Source organism: Salmo salar, chromosome ssa03 (assembly GCF_905237065.1).
Source record: "Salmo salar chromosome ssa03, Ssal_v3.1, whole genome shotgun sequence".
Classification (NCBI taxonomy): Eukaryota; Metazoa; Chordata; class Actinopteri; order Salmoniformes; family Salmonidae; genus Salmo; species Salmo salar.
In genome coordinates, this window is record NC_059444.1 from 93,912,880 (window position 1) to 93,936,194 (window position 23,315).

At 46.1% G+C, this 23,315-nt stretch overlaps 1 protein-coding gene, 1 long non-coding RNA gene and 1 other non-coding gene across 10 annotated transcripts; all 3 read left to right on the forward strand.

Annotated features, from left to right (window-relative positions):
• The first annotated feature begins 1,012 nt into the window (after nt 1-1,012).
• Nucleotides 1,013-23,060, forward strand: LOC106594200 (putative oxidoreductase GLYR1). Of its 8 annotated transcripts, none has more exons than XM_045715833.1 (16): nt 1,013-1,259; nt 1,847-1,883; nt 2,013-2,092; nt 2,208-2,355; nt 4,844-4,954; nt 6,617-6,712; nt 13,551-13,604; nt 15,486-15,536; nt 16,378-16,451; nt 17,393-17,513; nt 17,739-17,849; nt 18,113-18,214; nt 18,440-18,602; nt 18,812-18,991; nt 19,823-19,947; nt 20,712-23,060. In XM_045715833.1, exons 1-16 carry the CDS (start codon nt 1,222-1,224, stop codon nt 20,784-20,786), a joined length of 1,566 nt encoding a protein of 521 aa, XP_045571789.1. In that variant the 5' UTR covers nt 1,013-1,221; the 3' UTR covers nt 20,787-23,060. The 8 variants fall into 8 exon arrangements, with proteins under 8 accessions (XP_045571789.1, XP_045571791.1, XP_045571793.1 ...); XM_045715834.1 differs by having other exon boundaries at nt 1,014-1,259; nt 17,393-17,492; XM_045715840.1 differs by lacking the exon at nt 1,013-1,259 and adding an exon at nt 1,287-1,529.
• On the forward strand, nt 4,962-5,755 carry LOC123741749 (uncharacterized). Its single transcript, XR_006769294.1, has 2 exons — nt 4,962-5,156; nt 5,237-5,755. It is a non-coding gene; the product is annotated as an uncharacterized lncRNA (long non-coding RNA).
• On the forward strand, nt 16,576-16,657 carry LOC123741943 (small nucleolar RNA SNORD35). Its single transcript, XR_006769466.1, has one exon. It is a non-coding gene; the product is annotated as a small nucleolar RNA SNORD35 (small nucleolar RNA).
• Nucleotides 23,061-23,315: the final 255 nt, after the last annotated feature.

Below are 23,315 nucleotides of genomic sequence, written 5' to 3' on the forward strand. Positions count from 1 at the left end.
CATATTCGTCGCCAAACCCACTGGCTCCAGGTCATCTATAAGTCTTTGCTAGGTAAAGCTCTGACTTAGCTCACTGGTCACCACAGCAACACACACCCGTAGCACGCGCTCCAGCAGGTATATTTCACTGGTCATCCCCAAAGCCAACACTTCCTTTGGCCGCCTTTCCTTCCAGCTCTCTGCTGCCAATGACTGGAACGAATTGCAAAAATCTGTGAAGCTGGAGTCTTATATCTCCCTCTCTAACTTTAAGCACCAGCTGTCAGAGCAGCTTACCGATCACTGTACCCGTACACAGCCAATCTGTAAATAGCACACCCAACTACCTCATCCCCATATTGTTATTTATCCTCTTGCTCCTTTGCACCCCAGTATCTCTACTTCCACATCATCATCTGTTCATCTATCACTCCAGTGTTAATGCTACATTGTAATTATGTCGCTCTATGGCCTATTTATTGCCTTACCTCCCTGCTCTTCTACATTTGCACACACTGTACATTGATTTTTCTATTGTGTTATTGACTGTATGTTTGTTTATGTGTAACTCTGATGTTGTTTTTGTCGCACTGCTTTGCTTTATCTTGGCCAGGTCGCAGTTGTAAATGAGAACTTGTTCTCAACTAGCCTACCTGGTTAAATAAAGGTGAAATAAAAAATAAAAATGATGTAGCCAATTTTGACTTTGTGTGTGTGGTAACTACGAGATTTGGGCAGACAGTATGAAGATTGGCTAAATCTGAAATCCCAGATCACGCATTTAGGCGATGTCATGGCAACGTTGGCTAGCAAAGCGCTGAGTAGAAACACGTCATTGGGACTAACGTTCGTCTTGCGCCGAACTGCGCATGTGCTTGCAGTCAAAGGCACTCCTTCGATATAAAGTAGTTTTTGAGAAAAATTAAAACGTGTCAGTTTGTCACTTTTACGAGGTTGGAGTAATAGCATGTTCAACTACTTAATACATTGGCTCCAATCTAGGTTGTACCTTTAGATTTTGAGAACATTAACAACTAAGGACGACATTTTTACTTCTCTCATTGACTTCTTATACCCCAAACCCCGACCTGGTACGTTTGTTCTTTTTCGTTAGCGTCCCCGGAAGTCTCGCGATGCTGTACCTCTGGATTTAGAAACTCTGTGGTTTGGGGTGACGCATGTGTTTTCTGGTGGGTGTGTTCTTTCACCGTGTTCAGTGCGACGTTTCAGTAAAGTTCTAAGATGGCGACGGTGCATCTGAGAATCGGGGACCTAGTTTGGTGAGATATGCATTTCAACTTACTTTAATCGTCTTATTCCATTCGAATTTCATTGTTTACATCGAATCCGTGTCGGATCAACTGAATTCGTGCATTTCCGTTACATTAGATCAGGTAGATGTGACAAAATATTCGTTTACTAATGGTAGTTGTCGATCGAACTCAAGACAAATACGTTACTGCCTGTTTAGCCCGAGTCAGCATAGCCATTAGCTAGCTAGTAAACTACTTAGCCTTGCCGCACCCAGAGAAGTGATACCGGACGCATCTGTAAGTAAATATTGCTCAATCCATATACTAACTATATCTATACACTGGTTAGTTTAGTTCTCTACGTGTTTACTGATGACATCTGAAAAGTGTGTACTGTGATGTTTGAGAAACAACATCAATCTTTAATTAGCCAGTTTAGCTAGCTGACTAGATAATAATCTGGTGACTGTGCCACCCGGGACATCTTGTTCGAAGACAATGTTTACTGCGACGGCGAATACAAGGGGTAGTGGAATTTATATTCTGAAAATCAAAACGTTATCTCGATAATGCAAAGTTTAATCATCAATCAAATTGCAATGTTCTTGTTTTAGGGGAAAGCTCGGGCGCTATCCTCCGTGGCCAGGCAAGGTAAGATCTGACGAATTCAAGCTAGCGAAATCTGAACACCATGGTCGTTTTGACTAAGAATTATATTGTATGCTAAACTGACTAGCTACACGTAAGTGATATTGTGATTAACTTTCTTTGTCTTTCCAGGTCGTCAGTCCTCCAAAGGACCTGAAAAAGCCAAGAGGGAAAAAATGTCATTTTGTCAAATTCTTTGGAACTGAAGACCAGTAAGTAAACAAACAAAACCTACGACAATATCTGTCACTTATCACTAATATCCATATCTAGCTTGCTTCCATCACTTATCCAACTGTGTGTGTGTGTGTGTGTGTGTGTGTGCAGTGCCTGGATAAAGGTGGAGCAGCTGAAGCCATACCACCCCCACAAAGAGGAGATGATCAAGATCAACAAGGGCAAACGTTTCCAACAGGCTGTGGATGCGGTGGAAGACTTCCTGAAGAAGAAAGAGAAACAGGGGGGGAAAGAACAGGTGAGGTAGTTGTACCCCCAGACAGGAAGAAAGTAGCCTGAAAAGTCATTTCTAGACCGTTTTCTTCCGTTTCATACCCAGTGAACATGACTGTTAGTCCAAAAGCCACAGGTAGAGAACAGGTGAGGAGGCTATAATGTTGTAGTCAACAGGTGATATCACCTGGATAACCCAGACACACTTTAGTCATTTGCTCACATTGTATATAGACTTATTTTTCTACTGTATTATTATTAACTGTATGTTTGTTTTACTCCATGTGTAACTCTGTGTTGTTGTTTGTGTCGAACTGCTTTTCTTTATCTTGCCCAGGTCGCAGTTGTAAATGAGAACTTGTTCTCAACTTGCCTACCTGGTTAAATAAAGGTGAAATTAAATAAGATTTTAGCAGACGCTCTTAAGCAAAGCAACTAGGGTTAAGTGCCTTGCTCAATGGCACATTGACATTTTAATTTTTTTTCACCTAGTAGGCTCTGGGATTCGAACCAGTGACCTATTGTTTACTTGCCCAATGCTCTTAACCGCTAGGCTACCTGCTGCTTTCCGTAACCTCCCTCCTCAGTGTGAAATGTCTCCACTTGCGTTGCTGAATTGCTAGATTTTCTGTGACGCAGCTGGAAAGACCGTTTCAGGAGGGCGGTTATGTGAGTTTGCGAGGCAGATATCCAGGGTTCTAGTCTCAGTGTAAGCTGGAGGAAGTGGTATGGGTTCTAGTCTCAGTGTAAGCGGGAGGAAGTGGTATGGGTTCTAGTCTCAGTGTAAGCGGGAGGAAGTGGTATGGGTTCTAGTCTCAGTGTAAGCGGGAGGAAGTGGTATGGGTTCTAGTCTCAGTGTAAGCGGGAGGAAGTGGTATGGGTTCTAGTCTCGGTGTAAGCGGGAGGAAGTGGTATGGGTTCTAGTCTCGGTGTAAGCGGGAGGAAGTGGTATGGGTTCTAGTCTCGGTGTAAGCGGGAGGAAGTGGTATGGGTTCTAGTCTCAGTGTAAGCTGGAGGAAGTGGTATGGGTTCTAGTCTCGGTGTAAGCTGGAGGAAGTGGTATGGGTTCTAGTCTCGGTGTAAGCTGGAGGAAGTGGTATGGGTTCTAGTCTCGGTGTAAGCGGGAGGAAGTGGTATGGGTTCTAGTCTCGGTGTAAGCGAGAGGAAGTGGTATGGCTAAGCAAGCGATGTGATGTCTGTCACATTGCCACCAGACAGATGGGATTTGTCCAACCATCAAAAAATTGACCTCAGGTCAACACTCTTAACTGTTCATCTAAATGAGTTCAACAACAGTTGGACTATGTCACTGTAATACTGAAGTGGAGAAGTAGGTATACCCACGTGCCTTGTCTATACATTCATAGGTTAGACCAGGGCTTTCCAACCCTGTTCCTGGAGAGCTACCCTCCTGTAGGTTTTCACTCCAACCCTGTTCCTGGAGAGCTACTCTCCTGTAGGTTTACACTCCAACCCTGTTCCTGGAGTACTACTCTCCTGTAGGTTTTCACTCCAACCCTGTTCTTGTGAGCTACCCTCCTGTAGGTTTTCACTCCAATCCTGTTCCTGGAGAGACACCCTCCTGTAGGTTTACACTCCAACCCTGTTCCTGGAGTACTACTCTCCTGTAGGTTTTCACTCCAACCCTGTTCCTGGAGAGCTACCCTCCTGTAAGTTTTCACTCCAACCCTGTTCCTGGAGAGCTACCCTCCTGTAGGTTTTAACCCCAACCCTGTTCCTGCAGAGCTACCCTCCTGTAGGTTTTCACTCCAACCCTGTTCCTGGAGAGCTACCCTCCTGTAGGTTTACACTCCAACCCTGTTCCTGGAGAGCTACCCTCCTGTAGGTTTTCACTCCAACCCTGTTCCTGGAGAGCTACCCTCCTGTAGGTTTACACTCCAACCCTGTTCCTGGAGAGCTACCCTCCTGTAGGTTTTAACTCCAACCCTGTTCCTGGAGAGCTACCCTCCTGTAGGTTTACACTCCAACCCTGTTCCTGGAGAGCTACCCTCCTGTAGGTTTACACTCCAATCCTAATCTAGCACACCTGATTCTAATAATTAGCTGTTTGATAAACTGAACCAGGTTAGTTACAACTGGGTTTGGGATGAAAGGGGTTAATGTATGGCTCTGTTATTCCCACAGAGCTCTGAGGGGAAAGGGTTAATGTATGGCTCTGTTATTCCCACAGAGCTCTGAGGGGAAAGGGTTAATGTATGGCTCTGTTATTCCCACAGAGCTCTGAGGTGAAATGGTTAATGTATGGCTCTGTTATTCCCACAGAGCTCTGAGGGGAAAGGGTTAATGTATGGCTCTGTTATTCCCACAGAGCTCTGAGGGGAAAGGGTTAATGTATGGCTCTGTTATTCCCACAGAGCTCTGAGGGGAAAGGGTTAATGTATGGCTCTGTTATTCCCACAGAGCTCTGAGGGGAAAGGGTTAATGTATGGCTCTGTTATTCCCACAGAGCTCTGAGGGGAAAGGGTTAATGTATGGCTCTGTTATTCCCACAGAGCTCTGAGGGGAAAGGAGACTCTAAAGGAAAGAAGACACCAACTAAACCTCTGAAGATCCTAGAGGAAGATGATGAAGACCTCAGTGCCCTGAAAGACCCCTCTGAGAAGGTTAGTAGTGGACTAGTGTGGTGGACACTCAGACTTACAGAAGCTGATATCATTTAAAAGGGCCAGTTGTCCAACACCTGCTGTGGCATCAGGTTACAGCTAGGTGTTGGTCCCACTCCCTTTTCAGCATCCTCAGTCCCACTGATTGGCTTGAACTCACACAGAGACCACTGAAGATCTCACTGATATACATCCCTAGTAGGTTCTACAGGGTGACTGTGAACCCACAGCCAGGTAAATACATACATCTCACTAGATATAGACTCTGATCAGCCCTAGTAGGTTCTACAGGGTGACTGTGAACCCACAGCCAGGTAAATACATACATCTCACTAGATATAGACTCTCTGATCAGCCCTAGTAGGTTCTACAGGGTGACTGTGAACCCACAGCCAGGTAAATACATACATCTCACTAGATATAGACTCTCTGATCAGCCCTAGTGGGTTCTACAGGGTGACTGTGAACCCACAACCTCTCTCTCCCTGAAGGCTCTAGCTCACATCTCACTCCCTGGTAGATGTATAGACTGTCTAGTCTACAAAGTGACTGACATCTCACTCCCTGGTAGATGTATAGACTGTCTAGTCTACAAAGTGACTGACATCTCACTCCCTGGTAGATGTATAGACTGTCTAGTCTACAAAGTGACTATCTAGTCAACCCCACACCCCAATAGGTGAAGTCTATCTACCGTAGTGACTGAACCCACAGGGTAATGTGTGTCTCCCTGGAAGCCCTGGGTGGCGTCTCACTACACACTAGGGGACTGTTTCCCGGACACAGGTGAAGCTTAATAATGGGCAAAAAGACCCATTTTCAATGTAGATTCTCTATTGAGCTTGTTTTGTAGTCCAGCACTAGACTAAACCCTGAGTCTGGGAAAGCACCTCTACATCTATAAGTTACTGTAGTCAACCCCACTCCACATTATCATAGTGTATCTAGTCTTTAAAGTGACTCCAAGGATAATGTGTCTCTCCCTGACAGACCTGACACCCCACTGCACATTATCATAGTGTATCTAGTCTTTAAAGTGACTCCAAGGATAATGTCTCTCTCCCTGACAGACCTGACACCCCACTGCACATTATCATAGTGTATCTAGTCTTTAAAGTGACTCCAAGGATAATGTCTCTCTCCCTGACAGACCTGACACCCCACTGCACATTATCATAGTGTATCTAGTCTTTAAAGTGACTCCAAGGATAATGTCTCTCTCCCTGACAGACCTGACACCCCACTCCACATTATCATAGTGTATCTAGTCTTTAAAGTGACTCCAAGGGTAATGTCTCTCTCCCTGACAGACCTGACACCCCACTCCACATTATCATAGTGTATCTAGTCTTTAAAGTGACTCCAAGGGTAATGTCTCTCTCCCTGACAGACCTGACTGACACTCCACATGAGATGTATAGGACAGTTATTATAGTTTATCTAGTCTCAACAGTGACTGTAGTCAACGTCACACCCCTGTAGATGTATAGGTAATGTAGTCTACAGTCTCCCTGAAGACCAGCCTTACACTGCAGATCTATTGTTGCTTCCATAGATGAACTACCAGGGAGTAGAGTCTATCTGATCAACCCCACTCCCCAGTATTAGGCGTGTAGTGTCTGTCTTTAACTTCCAGGGTAATGTGTGTCTCTCTCCCTGAAGGACCTAACTGACTCTGAACCAGAGCCGTCCAGTGTTGAGCGACTAGGGGGCCTGGGAACTACTGGACCTGTCTCAGGATTCAAATGGGAGAGCAGTGTAGGTGGAACCCTTCACACAGCCCGCCTGCCTTAACTTACCCCTTCAGCTCCCTTTACCTCTGCACGCTCCAGAACGCAGTGGGTAGTGACTGACCACTGGACCTGGAGAGGTAGAGGATGCAGGGTTTTGTCCCAGCCCAGCACTAAGATCTGATTAGCTTGGTTATCTGAGATCTGTCTGTGCTTTATCCTAATCCTAACTCAGAGGAAATATTTTTAGTCCAGGACTAGACTTAGTCTGTGTTGGGGAACCCCGCTGTAAAGTTGTTTGACTTGACGTTTGCCAGGATTTGCTAAAGCACATACAAATGGGACTTTTCTAATCAAGTTTTAGTGCTGGGCTGGAACAAAAGCCTGCATCCTCTGGTTACTCATCCAGGACCAGGGTTGGTGACCACTGTGGTAGATGCTGAGGGGGAGTCCTCTTCATCATGATTAGTCAGAAGGAAACAATGCTGGGTGGGAGTCCTCTTCATCATGATTAGTCAAAGGAAACAATGCTGGGTGGGAGTCCTCTTCATCATGATTAGTCAGAAGGAAACAATGCTGGGTGGGAGTCCTCTTCATCATGATTAGTCAGAAGGAAACAATGCTGGGTGGGAGTCCTCTTCATCATGATTAGTCAGAAGGAAACAATGCTGGGTGGGAGTCCTCTTCATCATGATTAGTCAGAAGGAAACAATGCTGGGTGGGAGTCCTCTTCATCATGATTAGTCAGAAGGAAACAATGCTGGGTGGGAGTCCTCTTCATCATGATTAGTCAGAAGGAAACAATGCTGAGGGGGAGTCCTCTTCATCATGATTAGTCAGAAGGAAACAATGCTGGGTGGGAGTCCTCTTCATCATGATTAGTCAGAAGGAAACAATGCTGGGTGGGAGTCCTCTTCATCATGATTAGTCAGAAGGAAACAATGCTGGGTGGGAGTCCTCTTCATCATGATTAGTCAGAAGGAAACAATGCTGGGTGGGAGTCCTCTTCATCATGATTAGTCAGAAGGAAACAATGTGATGAGGTGTAATCCCAGTCATTCCAACATGTCAGAAGAAAAGCTAGAGTTTCATATTGGAGATAAATACTTGATTTTTCTGATTTTAAGTTAACAAAAGTTTGTAACTTTTGCTATACAGCAACATTTGCGCATTCCAGAAACACAAATTCAGCATATGATTATAATAGATTCTTACACCATATTAAAGATGGGAGTCAGTGACAAAGTTAACAGCGATATCAGATGGACTTCAGCAATGACAAAGTATGAATCCTGACGCTAAACTTCTGATATTTTCCGCAAGTGAAACATCTTGCATCATGCTCGTCTACAAGATCTGTGGTTCATCCTGCTGCTCATGGCAGTCACATCGCTGAGTCTCAGTTTAATCTGGTCCCTGACATGTTAAAACATGTTACCAGGCATCCAACAATATCTGATCATCTGTGCAGAGTAGACCTGTGTAGAATGTATTTCTGGAACAATACCTCTATGGATGTCCCAAATGCCAGCCTATTTCCTGTATAGTGTATTACTATTGACCAGGGTCCATAGGACTCGTGTCAAAAGAAGTGCACTATATAGCCTAGGGAATATGATGCAACCTCAATCAGGCCATGGAGTCTCTTGTGAGAATACTACTACTAGTTTAGCAAATACTGCTGCTACTGCTGCTGCTGCTACTGCTGCTGCTACTGCTGCTGCTGCTACTATTACTGCTGCTACTATTACTGCTGCTACTATTACTGCTGCTACTATTACTGCTGCTACTATTACTGCTGCTACTATTACTGCTGCTACTATTACTGCTGCTACTATTACTGCAGCTACTAATACTGCTGCTGCTACTGCTATTACGGCTACTGCTATTACGGCTACTGCTATTACGGCTGCTGCTACTATTACGGCTGCTGCTACTATTACGGCTGCTGCTACTATTACTGCTGCTGCTATTATTACTGCTGCTGCTATTATTACTGCTGCTGCTACTATTACTGCTGCTGCTATTATTACTGCTGCTGCTACTATTACGGCTGCTGCTACTATTACTGCTGCTGCTATTATTACTGCTGCTGCTATTATTACTGCTGCTGCTATTATTACTGCTGCTGCTACTATTACTGCTGCTGCTACTATTACTGCTGCTGCTACTATTACTGCTGCTGCTACTATTACTGCTGCTGCTACTATTACTGCTGCTGCTACTATTACTGCTGGTGCTACTACTGCTGGTGCTACTACTGCTGGTGCTACTACTGCTGGTGCTACTACTGCTGGTGCTGCCACTGCTGCTACGACTGCTACTGCTACTACTACTACTACTGCTGCCGCTGCTGCTACTACCGCTGCTGCTGCTGCTACTGCTACTACTGCTGCCACTACTGCTGCTGCCACTACTGCTACTGCTGCTGCTACTACTGCTGCTGCCACTACTGCTGCTGCCACTACTGCTACTACTGCTACTGCTGCTGCCGCTACTGCTGCCACTACTGCTGCTGCCACTACTGCTGCTGCCACTACTGCTACTACTGCTACTGCTGCTGCCGCTACTGCTGCTGCCACTACTGCTGCCGCTACTACTGCTACTGCTGCTGCTGCTACTACTACTGCTGCTACTACTGCTACTGCTGCCACTACTGCTGCTGCCGCTACTGCTGCTGCCGCTACTGCTGCTGCCGCTACTGCTGCTGCCGCTACTGCTGCTGCCGCTACTGCTACTACTGCTACTGCTACTACTACTGCTGCTACTGCTACTACTACTGCTGCTGCCACTGCTGCTGCTGCTACTACTGCTGCTGCTGCCACCGCCGCTACCACTGCTGCTGCTACTACTACCGCTGCTACCACTGCTGCTACTACCACCGCCACCGCTACCGCTACCACTGCTGCTACTACCGCTGCCGCCACCACCGCTGCTACCACTGCTACTACTGCTGCCGCCACCACTGCTGCCGCCACTACTGCTGCCGCCACCGCTACCGCTACTACCGCTACCGCTACTACCGCTGCCGCCACTGCTGCTGCTGCCACCACTGCTGCTGCCACCACTGCTGCTGCCACCACTGCTGCTGCCACCACTGCTGCTGCCACCACTACCGCTGCCACTACCGCTGCCACTACTGCTGCTACCACTGCCGCTGCTGCTACTGCTACTACCACTGCTGCCACCACTGCTGCTGCTACCACTGCTGCCGCTGCTGCCACTGCCACTACTGCTGCTGCTACTGCTGCTGCTGCTACTACTACTACCGCTGCTACTGCTGATGCTACGACTACTACTGCTGCTGCTACTACTGCTGCTGCTACTACTACTACCGCTGCTACTGCTGATGCTACGACTACTACTGCTGCTGCTGCTGCTACTACTGCTGCTGCTACTACCACTGCTACTACTGCTGCTACTGCTGCTACTATTACTACTGCTACTGCTGCCACTGCTGCCACTGCTGCTACTGCCGCTACTGCTGCTACTACTACTGCTGCTACTGCTGCTACTACTACTACTACTGCTGCCACTGCTGCTACTGCTGCTACTACTACTACTGCTGCCACTACTGCTACTGCTGCTACTGCCGCTACTGCTGCTACTGCCGCTACTGCTGCTACTGCCGCTACTACTGCTACTGCCGCTACTGCCGCTACTGCTACTACTGCTACTGCTGCCACTACTGCTTCTGCTACTACTGCTGCTGCTGCTGCTACATGGAGCAAAAATATAAAGACACCATGTAAAGTGTTGGTTTCATGAGCTGAAATAAAAGATCCCAGAAATGTTCCATACGCACAAAAAGCTTATTTCTCAGCGTTCAGCAGTCCCCTTCTGTGAGCTTGTGTGGCCTACCAGTTCGTGGCTGAGCCTTTGCTGCTCCTATCGGTTTCCACTTCACAATAACAGCACTTATAGTTGACCGGGACAGCTCTAGCAGGGCAGAGATTTGACAAACTGACTTGTTGGAAAGGTGGCATTCTATGATGGTGCCACATTGAAAGTCACTGAGCTCTTCTGTAAGGTCCTTATACTGCCAATGTTTGTCTATAGAGAATGCATGGTTGTGTGCTCGATTTTATTCACGGCTGAAATAGCCGACTCCACTCATTTGAAGGGGTTTCCACATACTATTGTGTGTGTGTGTATCAAGAAGCTGATTACACAGCATGATAATTACACAGGTGCACCTTGTGCTGGGGACAATAAAAGGCCTCTCTAGAATGTGCAGTTGTGTCACAACACAATGCCACAAATGTCTCCAAGTTTTGGGGGAGCGTGAAATTGGCATGCTGACTGCAGCAATGTCCACCAGAGCTGTTGCCAGATAATTGAATGTTCATTTCTCTACCATAGAGAATTTGGCAGTACGTCCAACCCGCCTCAACTGCAAGCCACATGTATGGCGTCGTGTGGGCGAGTGGTTTGCTGATGTCAGCGTTGTGCACGGTGCCCAATGGTGGGATGGGCAGGCATAAGTTATGGACAACGGACACCATTTTATCGATGGCAATTTGAATGCAGAGATACCGTGACATTGTCGTCGTTCATCCACCACCATCACCTCATGTTTCAGCATGATAATGCACGGCCCCATTCATCCGCCACCATCACCTCATGTTTCAGGAAAATGTTGGTCACACCTGATACGGATTGGTTTTCTGATCCACGCCCCTACTTTTTTTTTAAGGTGTCTGTGACCAATAGATGCATATCTGTATTCCCAGTCATGTGGAATCCATAGATTAGGGCCTAATTCATTAATTTAAATTGACTGATTTCTTTATGAACTATAACTCAGTAAAATCTTTGAAATTAGTGCATGTTGTTAGAGAATATTGGTAGTAGTGGGAGCTTAGAGCTATGTTTCCCAACCCTGGTCCTCCAGTACCCCAACAGTACAGTTTAGTTGTATCCCTGGTCCTCCAGTACCCCAACAGTACAGTTTAGTTGTATCCCTGGTCCTCCAGTACCCCAACAGTACAGTTTAGTTGTATCCCTGCTCCTCCAGTACCCCAACAGTACAGTTTAGTTGTATCCCTGCTCCTCCAGTACCCCAACAGTACAGTTTAGTTGTATCCCTGCTCCTCCAGTACCCCAACAGTACAGTTTAGTTGTATCCCTGCTCCTCCAGTACCCCAACAGTACAGTTTAGTTGTATCCCTGCTCCTCCAGTACCCCAACAGTACAGTTTAGTTGTATCCCTGCTCCTCCAGTACCCCAACAGTACAGTTTAGTTGTATCCCTGCTCCTCCAGTACCCCAACAGTACAGTTTAGTTGTATCCCTGCTCCTCCAGTACCCCAACAGTACAGTTTAGTTGTATCCCTGCTCCTCCAGTACCCCAACAGTACAGTTTAGTTGTATCCCTGCTCCTCCAGTACCCCAACAGTACAGTTTAGTTGTATCCCTGCTCCTCCAGTACCCCAACAGTACAGTTTAGTTGTATCCCTGCTCCTCCAGTACCCCAACAGTACAGTTTAGTTGTATCCCTGCTCCTCCAGTACCCCAACAGTACAGTTTAGTTGTATCCCTGCTCCTCCAGTACCCCAACAGTACAGTTTAGTTGTATCCCTGCTCCTCCAGTACCCCAACAGTACAGTTTAGTTGTATCCCTGCTCCTCCAGTACCCCAACAGTACAGTTTAGTTGTATCCCTGCTCCTCCAGTACCCCAACAGTACAGTTTAGTTGTATCCCTGCTCCTCCAGTACCCCCAACAGTACAGTTTAGTTGTATCCCTGGACAAACACACCTTGTTCAACTCATCGAGGCTTGATGATTAGTTGACCAGTTGAATCAGGTTTGCTTGTCCAGGGTTACAATAACAATGTGTTCTGTTGGTGGTACTGGAGGACCAGGGTTGGGCTGCTGGTGGTACTGGAGGACCAGGGTTGGGCTGTTGGTGATACTGGAGGACCAGGGTTGGGCTGTTGGTGATACTGGAGGACCAGGGTTGGTGGTACTGGAGGACCAGGGTTGGGCTGTTGGTGATACTGGAGGACCAGGGTTGGGCTGTTGGTGATACTGGAGGACCAGGGTTGGGCTGTTGGTGATACTGGAGGACCAGGGTTGGGCTGTTGGTGGTACTGGAGGCCCAGGGTTGGGCCGTTGGTGGTACTGGAGGACCAGGGTTGGGCTGTTGGGGGTACTGGAGGACCAGGGTTGGGCTGTTGGGGGTACTGGAGGACCAGGGTTGGTGGTACTGGAGGATCAGGGTTGGTGGTACTGGAGGATCAGGGTTGGGCCAGGGTTGGTGGTACTGGAGGATCACGGTTGGGCCGTTGGGGGGTTGGGAAACACTGGTTTAGAGAATACTGTTAGGGGTTTAGAGAATACTACTAGTGGTTTAGAGAATACTGTTAGTGGTTTAGAGAATACTGTTAGTGGTTTAGAGAATACTGTTAGTGGTTTAGAGAATACTGTTAGTGGTTTAGAGAATACTGCTAGTGGTTTAGAGAATACTGCTAGTGGTTTAGAGAATACTGCTAGTGGTTTAGAGAATACTGTTAGTGGTTTAGAGAATACTGTTAGTGGTTTAGAGAATACTGTTAGTGGTTTAGAGAATACTGTTAGTGGTTTAGAGAATACTGTTAGTGGTTTAGAGAATACTGTTAGTGGTTTAGAGAATACTGCTAGTGGTTTAGAGAATACTGCTAGTGGTTTAGAGAATACTGCTAGTGGTTTAGAGAATACTGTTAGTGGTTTAGAGAATACTGCTATAGTGGTTTAGAGAATACTGTTATAGTGGTTTAGAGAATACTGCTAGTAGTACTACCAGTTTAGAGAATACTGAACTCTCTTCCATTGTAGCCAGTACAGGATGATCCCCATTTCAACAGTTGAACTCTCTTCCATTGTAGCCAGTACAGGATGATCCCCATTTCCACCACTTTCTGCTCAGCCAGACTGAGAAGGTAAGAGGGAAAGTTTGCTGAACATTTGTTCAACATTTTTGCTTGGGGGGGGGGCTGGTTGGTTGGTTGGTTTTGCAGCTGTTGCACTGTGACTGCACACTGTTGGGGTTTAAGGGCTCAGGGGGTGAGGTTCCCCCTAGGTACAGATCTAGAATCAGCTTCCCCTCCCCCATTCTAAACTGACCCAAGATCAGCGTCTACGGGCAACTTCACCCTACTCTGTTAGGTGGGAGCATAACATAGTGTGTATGAGCTTCATAGGGATAAAGTCTGTGTTCCAATTGTCTATCCTTCTCTTGAAGACTCTTACGCTCCCCATCATGGATTTCAGAATGGTGGAAACATGACTTCGTCCAGCCGATGCTTTTTAAATCCACCATGGGGAGTGTGCAAGGGCACACTTCAGGAGAAGGTTATAGAATCAGGAAGCAGACTGTTTGGAGACTTTTTGTTGTTGCTTGTAACTGTTTTCTCCATTGATCATTAATTAACCCTTTCTTCCCCTACCTTTTTCTGTGTGGTGTAGTTCAGTGTGATGCTTTATTAGGTAGTTAATTCAATGTAAATGTTTATCTGCACTCTACTGTGGCAATTTCCTTTTACATTTCACTGGTACTTCTATGGGGCACAGTTTTTAATGAAAGATCAATTAGATGGTTTATTTCATCTGGAAGCATGTGAAATCTATTGTTTGTAGAGCTCCCTTCCCTCCCTTCCTTTCCTCCCTCCTCCCTTCTCCCTATCCTGCTGCTCTTGCATGGATTTCCCTCTGAATCCTTCTTGCATCCCAGATGGCACCCTATTGCCTATATAGTGCACTACTTTTTCAGGCAACACTATGCACTCTGAATCTCCCCCTCCTCAGGCAACAAAATGGACTCTGAGTTCCATAATTCCTTGCCTTGGACACATGGCAAGCCACAGCCCTGAAGGTGTAACTGTTAAACTGTAGCACCACGTGGTCAGTCTGATAACTCCAGCAGTACAGTTGTAACTGGTATTACCTGCATGTTACAGACAGTTATCTAATCGTACAGCACAAACCGCCAAAGTCCAGTCCAGGGTGTCAAACATACGGAACAAACTGAATATACTTTCCAATGACTGAAACCAAATAGAAACGTGATAATGGACCTACATTCATACAGTTTATTGACTGTGTCCTTGTTGTTAATAATCATTTTAATTAAAAGCTAGACCGTCAGGAAGCATCAAATTCCCTAAAAATGATGGATAGAGAGGACTATTTTGGCCCATTTTGACAGAGGATAATTAATACATTTTCATTGTGGCCCTCCGCAACTCGTGGAAGATTGAATGCGGCCCCTTGGCAAAGTGAGTTTGACACCGCTGCTCTAGTCACACACACACACACACTATGTATATTGTCTGAGGGAGATTCAGAGTGAATATACACAAACTCAAGAAGACACTCCATAACACAGCTTTGGTGGAAAGTTAGCAACTCTGTGTATAAAACAATGAAAAAATATATATTTTTAATATAAATCCCCCTCTCGTTTTCTACTTCCTCCTAGAATTGGATGAATCAACTCGACACTGAATTTGTGCAATCACACAGTCCTCGTCAGTGTTACCAAAGCAAGTCTAGCAGCATGCTACAAACCCTAGCTAGCATTAGCTTAGCCGTTCAACAGCACCACCAGAACTAGGAATAAAAAGTGTCTCTGTTCAGTCAATGAGTGAATCCCAAATGGCTACTTTTGGCCAAAGCCCTATCTGGGCCCTGGTCACCAGTAGTGCACTATAAAGGGAATACAGTGCTGTTTTGGGATGCATCCAGTGTGATGGTTTTTGGAGGATGTTAGCAGCACTGTCTGTGTAAACTAATGTCCTTTAACCTTTTCTCTCCCTCCTCAGCCTGCCTCGTCCATGGAGCCTATCAGTAAACGCCTGAAGATCGTTGAGGAGGTGAGCAAGCAGTCTGTCTCAAACGGCTCCCTGTAACTAGGGCCCTGTGTTTGGCACGACTTTTCCACCCCACATTCTGACCGAATTGAGGCACTGCTTTAACCTCTGGTCATTCTGGTCAAAAGTAGTTCACTATATAGGGAATAGCGTGCCATTTGTGACAGTCTTAATGCTTGACCTCTTCACTCACCCTCAGTACCTTTCTCTATTTGCTGTCTGAGTCTACTTTGGCTCGCCTTAGGAAGCAGTGACTTGAAACCAATAAGCGGCCGCTGGAGGCGTATGTTATGTTGGGGTACAGCGGCCGCTGGAGGCGTATGTTATGTAGGGGGACAGCTGGAGGCATATGTTATGTAGGGGGACAGCTGGAGGCGTATGTTATGTAGGGGGACAGCTGGAGGCGTATGTTGTGTAGGGGGACAGCTGGAGGCGTATGTTGTGTAGGGGGACAGCTGGAGGCGTATGTTGTGTAGGGGGACAGCTGGAGGCGTATGTTGTGTAGGGGGACAGCTGGAGGCGTATGTTGTGTAGGGGGACAGCTACTGCCAGTGTTGGTTTTGCATGTGGGTTTCAGACGTGTATATATTTATCACATGAATGTATGTCATTGGTTTCAGTCTTAACTCTGAGGAAGACTCTATTTGTACCACAGAGCCCCAAGGTGCTTCCTACATGACACACATTACTGAATGGCATTTATTTTCATACTAACAGCAAGTACTAGATCAAATATTCCAAAAACAAGTAAGCCCCAGTAGATACAGTATGTTTGTACTCCTCTGTGGTCGGGAACTCTCGATGCGCGTGTTAAAATGATGATGGTGTTTTTTGGTCTGTACAGGACACAAGGTCACCGTCTATCCAAGCTGCAGACAGCACCGCCATCAACGGCAGTATTACTCCCACAGACAAACGGTAGGAGATACTGTAATAATGTGTATGTAACTGTATTATCACCATGTCTCTCCTATAGTTCATCAGTAGTACAGGCTGTTCACTCTACGTGTAATAACAGATCATGGAATAAAATAAGCTCTCCTGCAAGTGATGTTTCTCACGATGGTCTTCCAAGCCGTTGTGGCTTTGATGAAACTGCCTGTAGGCAACTCTGATGCAGTGTAACTTGATGATGGAGCGACGTGTTGGTCACTGGCTGCACCTATATAGTAGACCAGGGTCTGTATTTACACACTGCTGATAAGGGCTCAGATTTCCCTTTTACATTACATGGACAGGTGGGACCTGATCCTAGACCAGCTCTATGACTGAATACTGGTCCTTTTAGATTACATGGACAGGTGGGACCTGATCCTAGACCAGCTCTATGACTGAATACTGGTCCTTTTAGATTACATGGACAGGTGGGACCTGATCCTAGACCAGCTCTATGACTGAATACTGGTCCTTTTAGATTACATGGACAGGGGGGACCTGATCCTAGACCAGCTCTATGACTGAATACTGGTCCTTTTAGATTACATGGACAGGGGGGACCTGATCCTAGACCAGCTCTATGACTGAATACTGGTCCTTTTAGATTACATGGACAGGTGGGACCTGATCCTAGACCAGCTCTATGACTGAATACTGGTCCTTTTAGATTACATGGACAGGGGGGACCTGATCCTAGACCAGCTCTATGACTGAATACTGGTCCTTTTAGATTACATGGACAGGTGGGACCTGATCCTAGACCAGCTCTATGACTGAATACTGGTCCTTTTAGATTACATGGACAGGGGGACCTGATCCTAGACCAGCACTCCTGCTTTATGACTATGAATACTGGCCCCAGTTTTATTTTTTGTCCATCAGGAAAAGGAATAAAAATGTAAACTTGTATCTTTCCTTTACAGGATAGGGTTCCTAGGGCTGGGGCTCATGGGTAGCGGAATAGTGTCCAACCTGTTAAAGATGGGTCACGTCGTCACAGTGTGGAATCGCACAGTAGAAAAGGTACCGCAAGACAACCAACATGTGAGAAAATACGATACAGAATTTACTCCTGTGATTCCATCATAACTATTATTATTAAAACCACAGTTATTTGGATGCAGTATTTTATTCTATGCAATAAATCATTTATTTATAATGTAATGTAGCAACGTTTGGGTTTGGTGCTGATTTTGACCTACGTCCTGTTGTGACATCGCTTCCTGTGAGCTCACTTCCTGTCTTGTTCCTGTTGTCTTCCCGCTGCAGTGTGACCTGTTCATCCAGGAGGGGGCCAGGTTAGGGCGGACCCCAGCAGAGGTGGTCTCCCTGTGTGACATCACCTTCTCCTGCGTCTCAGACCCCAAGGCTGCCAGGGATGTAAGTACTAAGGAAACGGGGACACATCTCAACAGACGATGTTTGTATGTGTGTAGTCAGGCCAGATTTACAGGCAGATGAAAAAGAGTGAAATGTTAGCACAAACAGACTGGCTGCCATGTTGCTGTAGTTAGTAAGCTTGGCGTGATAAGTATTGTAATGCCTTTTTAGTTCTGACTGCAGTGACTCATTTATCTCACTACATATGACTCTTAATACCCCTCCCTCTCTTTCTCTCCTCTCTCGTTCTCTCTCTCTGCCAGTTGGTGCTGGGTCCCAGTGGAGTGCTCCAGGGCATCAGGCCAGGGAAATGTTACGTAGAGATGTCTACCGTGGACCCAGAGACCATCACAGAGCTCTCACAGGTATACACACACACACACACACACACACACACACACACACACACACACACACACACACACACACACAGCTTGTGATTCCAGGTGTATGCTTCTTCCACTGTCGCTAGGTCATCACTCTCCCATTGGGTACTGTCGTTACATCAATCATCTTATCCTATGCTCTCTCATTGGCTCCTCTACTGCCACACCACTGTCTGATTGGCTCCCGTCTCTGTCTGTCATTAGGTGATATCGTCGCGGGGCGGGCGCTTCCTGGAGGCTCCTGTGGCTGGGAGCCAGCAGGTATCTAACGAAGGCATGCTGGTCATCCTAGCGGCCGGAGACAGGACGGTCTACGAAGACTGCAGCTCCTGTTTCCAGGCCATGGGCAAGACCTCATTCTTCCTAGGTAGATGGTCTGAGTTTTACCAGTGTCTTATCCCAGGACTATCCAATTTCCTGTGTGTTATCAGGTGAAGCAGGCTAACGTGTGTGTGTGTGTGTGTGTGTGTGTGTGTGTGTGTGTGTGTGTGTGTGTGTGTGTGTGTGTGTGTGTGTGTGTGTGTGTGTGTGTGTGTGTGTGTGTGTGTGTGTGTGTGTGTGTGTGTGTGTTATCAGGTGAGGTGGGTAACGCAGCGAGGATGATGCTGATCCTCAACATGGTACAGGGAAGCTTCATGGCAACCATCGCCGAGGGGCTGACCCTAGCCCAGGCCACAGGCCAATCACAGCATACCTTCCTGGACATCCTGTCTCAGGGTCAGATGGCCAGCACCTTCGTGGACCAAAAATGCCAGAGTGAGTCAGAAACAGAAGCACTGCTGAGTCAGAAACGGAAGCACTGCTGAGTCAGAAACGGAAGCACTGCTGAGTCAGAAACGGAAGCACTGCTGAGTCAGAAACGGAAGCACTGCTGAGTCAGAAACGGAAGCACTGCTGAGTCAGAAACGGAAGCACTGCTGAGTCAGAAACGGAAGCACTGCTGAGTCAGAAACGGAAGCACTGCTGAGTCAGAAACGGAAGCACTGCTGAGTCAGAAACGGAAGCACTGCTGAGTCAGAAACGGAAGCACTGCTGAGTCAGAAACGGAAGCACTGCTGAGTCAGAAACGGAAGCACTGCTGAGTCAGAAACGGAAGCACTGCTGAGTCAGAAACGGAAGCACTGCTGAGTCAGAAACGGAAGCTATTCCCTATATAGTGCACTGCTTTAGACCAGGGCCCTATTCCCTATATAGTGCACTGCTTTAGACCAGGGGAAAATTGGAAACTCGGAGCATAGTGAATTCAACACTTGCACAAGCAACGTGCTAGAGGCATCACTACAGACCCTGGTTCAATCCTGGGCTGTATCACAACCGGCCGTGATCGGGTGGTGCACAATTGGCCCAGCGTCGTCCGGGTTAGGGGAGGGTTAGGCCGTCATTGAAAATAAGAATTTGTTCTTAACTGACTTGCCTAGTTAGTGAAATATGTCCCAGTTTTGATGGTTACAGAAGTTCCCCTGATTGTTACATGTTCATGTTGTAATACCTTCCTCGTCTATGATTTAAACTATTCAAAATGGTACATATGTTTCATTACATCTCTCCACTGGTAATGATGAGGTCTTCCCCCCCGGATCTTTCCAGATATCCTACAGGGAAACTTCAAACCAGACTACTATTTGAAACACATTCAGAAGGATCTGAGGCTAGCCATCTCCATGGGCGACACAGCCAATCACCCGACCCCTATGGCTGCAGCAGCCAATGAGGTAAGATGTTGTTGGATTGACACACACAAAATGGATTGACACACACAAAATGAGATTCCAAATGGCATTGGGGGTAGATCTTAGCTGTTTCAAACGGTATAACTGTCCACATACCCATAGATATTTTACCCATAGTGTTAGCCCAGGACTTGCAGTATATAAAATGGGATATATACGTATTCTACATAAGGTGTACATATGTCAACATTACTAACTGATATATAATAACCTGTTGTGGGGGGAACGCGGGTTCCTAACCTGTTGCGGGGGGAACGCGGGTTCCTAACCTGTCGCGGGGGGAACGCGGGTTCCTAACCTGTCGCGGGGGGAACGCGGGTTCCTAACCTGTCGCGGGGGGAACGCGGGTTCCTAACCTGTCGCGGGGGGAACGCGGGTTCCTAACCTGTCGCGGGGGAACGCGGGTTCCTAACCTGTCGCGGGGGGAACGCGGGTTCCTAACCTGTCGCGGGGGGAACGCGGGTTCCTAACCTGTCGCGGGGGGGGGGGGCATAGAGACACTGAGGGACACGAGGCCCCTGGGACGCAGAGACTGATTGAAACCTCATATTTACCAGAGAAGAATTAAACAAGCATCTCATCTCTCATGTTTTCTAACCCAGTGAGATTGTTTCTTTTGGAACACCTCTCCTTTTCTTTGGACCAAATTCTGTTTCCGTGAACAATAAAGTTGTATGTTTAGTCTCACTTTATGACAACGTTACTTTTTGATACATACTAAGCATTTCTGTCTGTGTCATCTGTAGGTCTACAAGAGGGCTAAAGCACTGGACCAGTCAGACAACGACATGTCGGCTGTCTACAGAGCCTACATTCACTAAACCTCCTGAAGAGCCTGTCCCCGACCTGTCCTCTCCCCCGACCTGTCCTCTCCCCCCCGACCTGTCCTCTCCCCCCCGACCTGTCCTCTCCCCCCCGACCTGTCCTCTCCCCCGACCTGTCCTCTCCCCCCCGACCTGTCGTTTCCCTGTCCTCTCCTCGACCTGTCCTCCTCTCCTCTGGACCACACTTATCTTTTATACATTTTTATTCCCATTTTATTAAGTATTTTTGCCTGGCACCAGAGATATTGGTGTACTTCCCAAATGCCATCCTATTTCCTATATAGTACTCTACTTTTGACCAGGGTCCATGATTTCCTCGTGCATGAAGCTGAATACCCAACTCTGCAGAATCAGGGCCCATAGGGCTCTGGTCAGAAGTTGTGCACTACATGGGGAATAGTATGTCATCTGGGAGGCAGCTATTCCTTCCCGGTAACGTGATGGGAACCTCGAACTAGTCCACCTGGAACATTGCACTGACTGAGGTTTCTAATAATGCTAGTAGAATGGTCCACAGAAGGTAGCTTTTTCCCCCCACATATTTGCGTTTTGTTGTCGATAGTGTTGTTCAAGTTTCTGATGGTAAAGTACTGCAGGGTGTTCAGAACAGATTTTGGGATACGGCCCCATTGCTGACGCAAGGTAAGATGTTCAGTAGTGATATGGAACGCGACACATTGCCTGTTGCTGTCGGGTGGGTTTTGAAGCTGCACGGGCCATGGATTAATTTATCACTCTTTCTTTCTTTGCATTTTATTTAATTCTATGTGTGAAAATGTCATCTTTAATTAGAATGTCCAGAATTTCATATAAACGTATAAAGCTGTTGATATTATCTTTTAAAAAGAGGGCAAAGGCTTGAGAAGCACCAAGAGGAATAATGCCACTGCATTGCCTTAATATTGGAACCATTTGAAATCTTCTGACATGTATTTATTTATTTTTAGACGCTCTAGATCTCTCTATTCTACTTCTCTTTTGGTGCAGTTTGGCCTGGAGTTGTTTCCGTAGTTGTCTGAATCTGAACAGTGTTTTGTTTGTTGTGTTAGCTTGTTAGAGAACCTGCTCCCTTAAGGTTATATTAATAAGGTTATATTAATAAGGTTATATTAATAAGGTTATTCTGACGCCTTGTAATACAGTAATGACTTAATCCTTCTTCTAACCGGGATTCACCCCAAATGGCACCCTACTCCCTTTATAGTGAACTTGTTTAGACCAGAAATCTGGTCAAAAGTATTGCGCTAGATAGGGAATAGGGTTCCATTTGGACTCATCCCAGGACATTAAGGGGATCACGTTTAAAACCCATGCAGTGGTCTAACATTATTAAAAACAGGCAAGTCGATCACTTTTTATTGTACATGTATGTTTTGGAGCCACGTTGCTTAGCGACCTGTTTTGTATTTTAACATGACTATAGATCTCTTGGGTTGATGACTTGGGTTATTGTACCTCAACTGTTGCCCTTTGCAGTGGGGATAGATTAGCCTGGGTCCCAGTCTGTTTGTGCTGTCATGCCAACTCATTGTCATATCAAACATGTTGGGCTTGACAAGTACAGCAAGGAAGTTGGCCAAGACCACAAACAGATCTGGGATCAGACTAAGGAGGAAAGATGTATTTATTACCAGATCAATCACCATATAGGAAACTGTCTAACTACAGAATGTGAATTTCAGTTGAATCATAACCGCTCCCTGAGATTCAGGGCCCAAACTACAACCTTTTACGTTCTCCTTCAAAGGGTTACCTGGCAGGGCCATGAGAAGACAGGCAATTGTTACCTGAATGGCAGTGGGGGAATTTAGGCCACATAAAACATAACAAAATAATTTACTTTAAAGAGAATTAGTCACCATTGAAAGACCTTGTAACCTGCTTGAGATGGGTTATTGTCCTGGCAAAATAAAATATTGCTCACTTTCAATAATGATTTTATCCCTTTCTGTTTTAGTTCATTTTGATTTGGAAAAATGTGAAACTATTCAACTCATTGTTAAAACACAATTGAACATGTATAACATCTGATTTTGGCTTAATATAATTTTCATGTCGCAAGGTCTTGATCATCCCATTTGTAGAAGTAGATTTTCCTTTTGCCAAACAAGATGTAAATTAAGTTTTTTAGGTTTAATTTGTTTAAACACGGAAATAGTTTAAAGATTTAAGTACTGTTTTTAGTAGGAAACATTCAAACAAATGACTTGTAAATAGCCCATATTGGTTGAGTGGATGTACGCTTTATAAATAAAGGGTAATATAAAAATACTTTTGGTTAGACTCCTCTACTGACTGTCAATCATCTGATGTGTCCCAAATGGCATCATATTCCCTATAAAGTGACCCTGGACTAAAGTAGTACACTATCCTATGGCCCGCGGTCTAATGTTGTACACTACCCTATGGACCTTGGTGTGAAGTAGTGCACTGCATAGGGAATAGGGTACCATATGAAACACTGTCTTAATACTGTAGATTGTTCTGTTCAGTGTTAGCTGTTTTAAATGAATCTGTTGTAAACCT

Excerpts from the sequence above, each read along its gene's own strand:
- LOC106594200 (XM_045715833.1), top strand. The coding sequence starts at position 1,222 with ATGGCGACGGTGCATCTGAGAATCGGGGACCTAGTTTG. Across the intron at positions 1,260-1,846 it reads AGAATCGGGGACCTAGTTTG|GGGAAAGCTCGGGCGCTATC; the intron begins GTGAGATATGCA and ends TTCTTGTTTTAG. Across the intron at positions 18,215-18,439 it reads CCATCACAGAGCTCTCACAG|GTGATATCGTCGCGGGGCGG; the intron begins GTATACACACAC and ends GTCTGTCATTAG.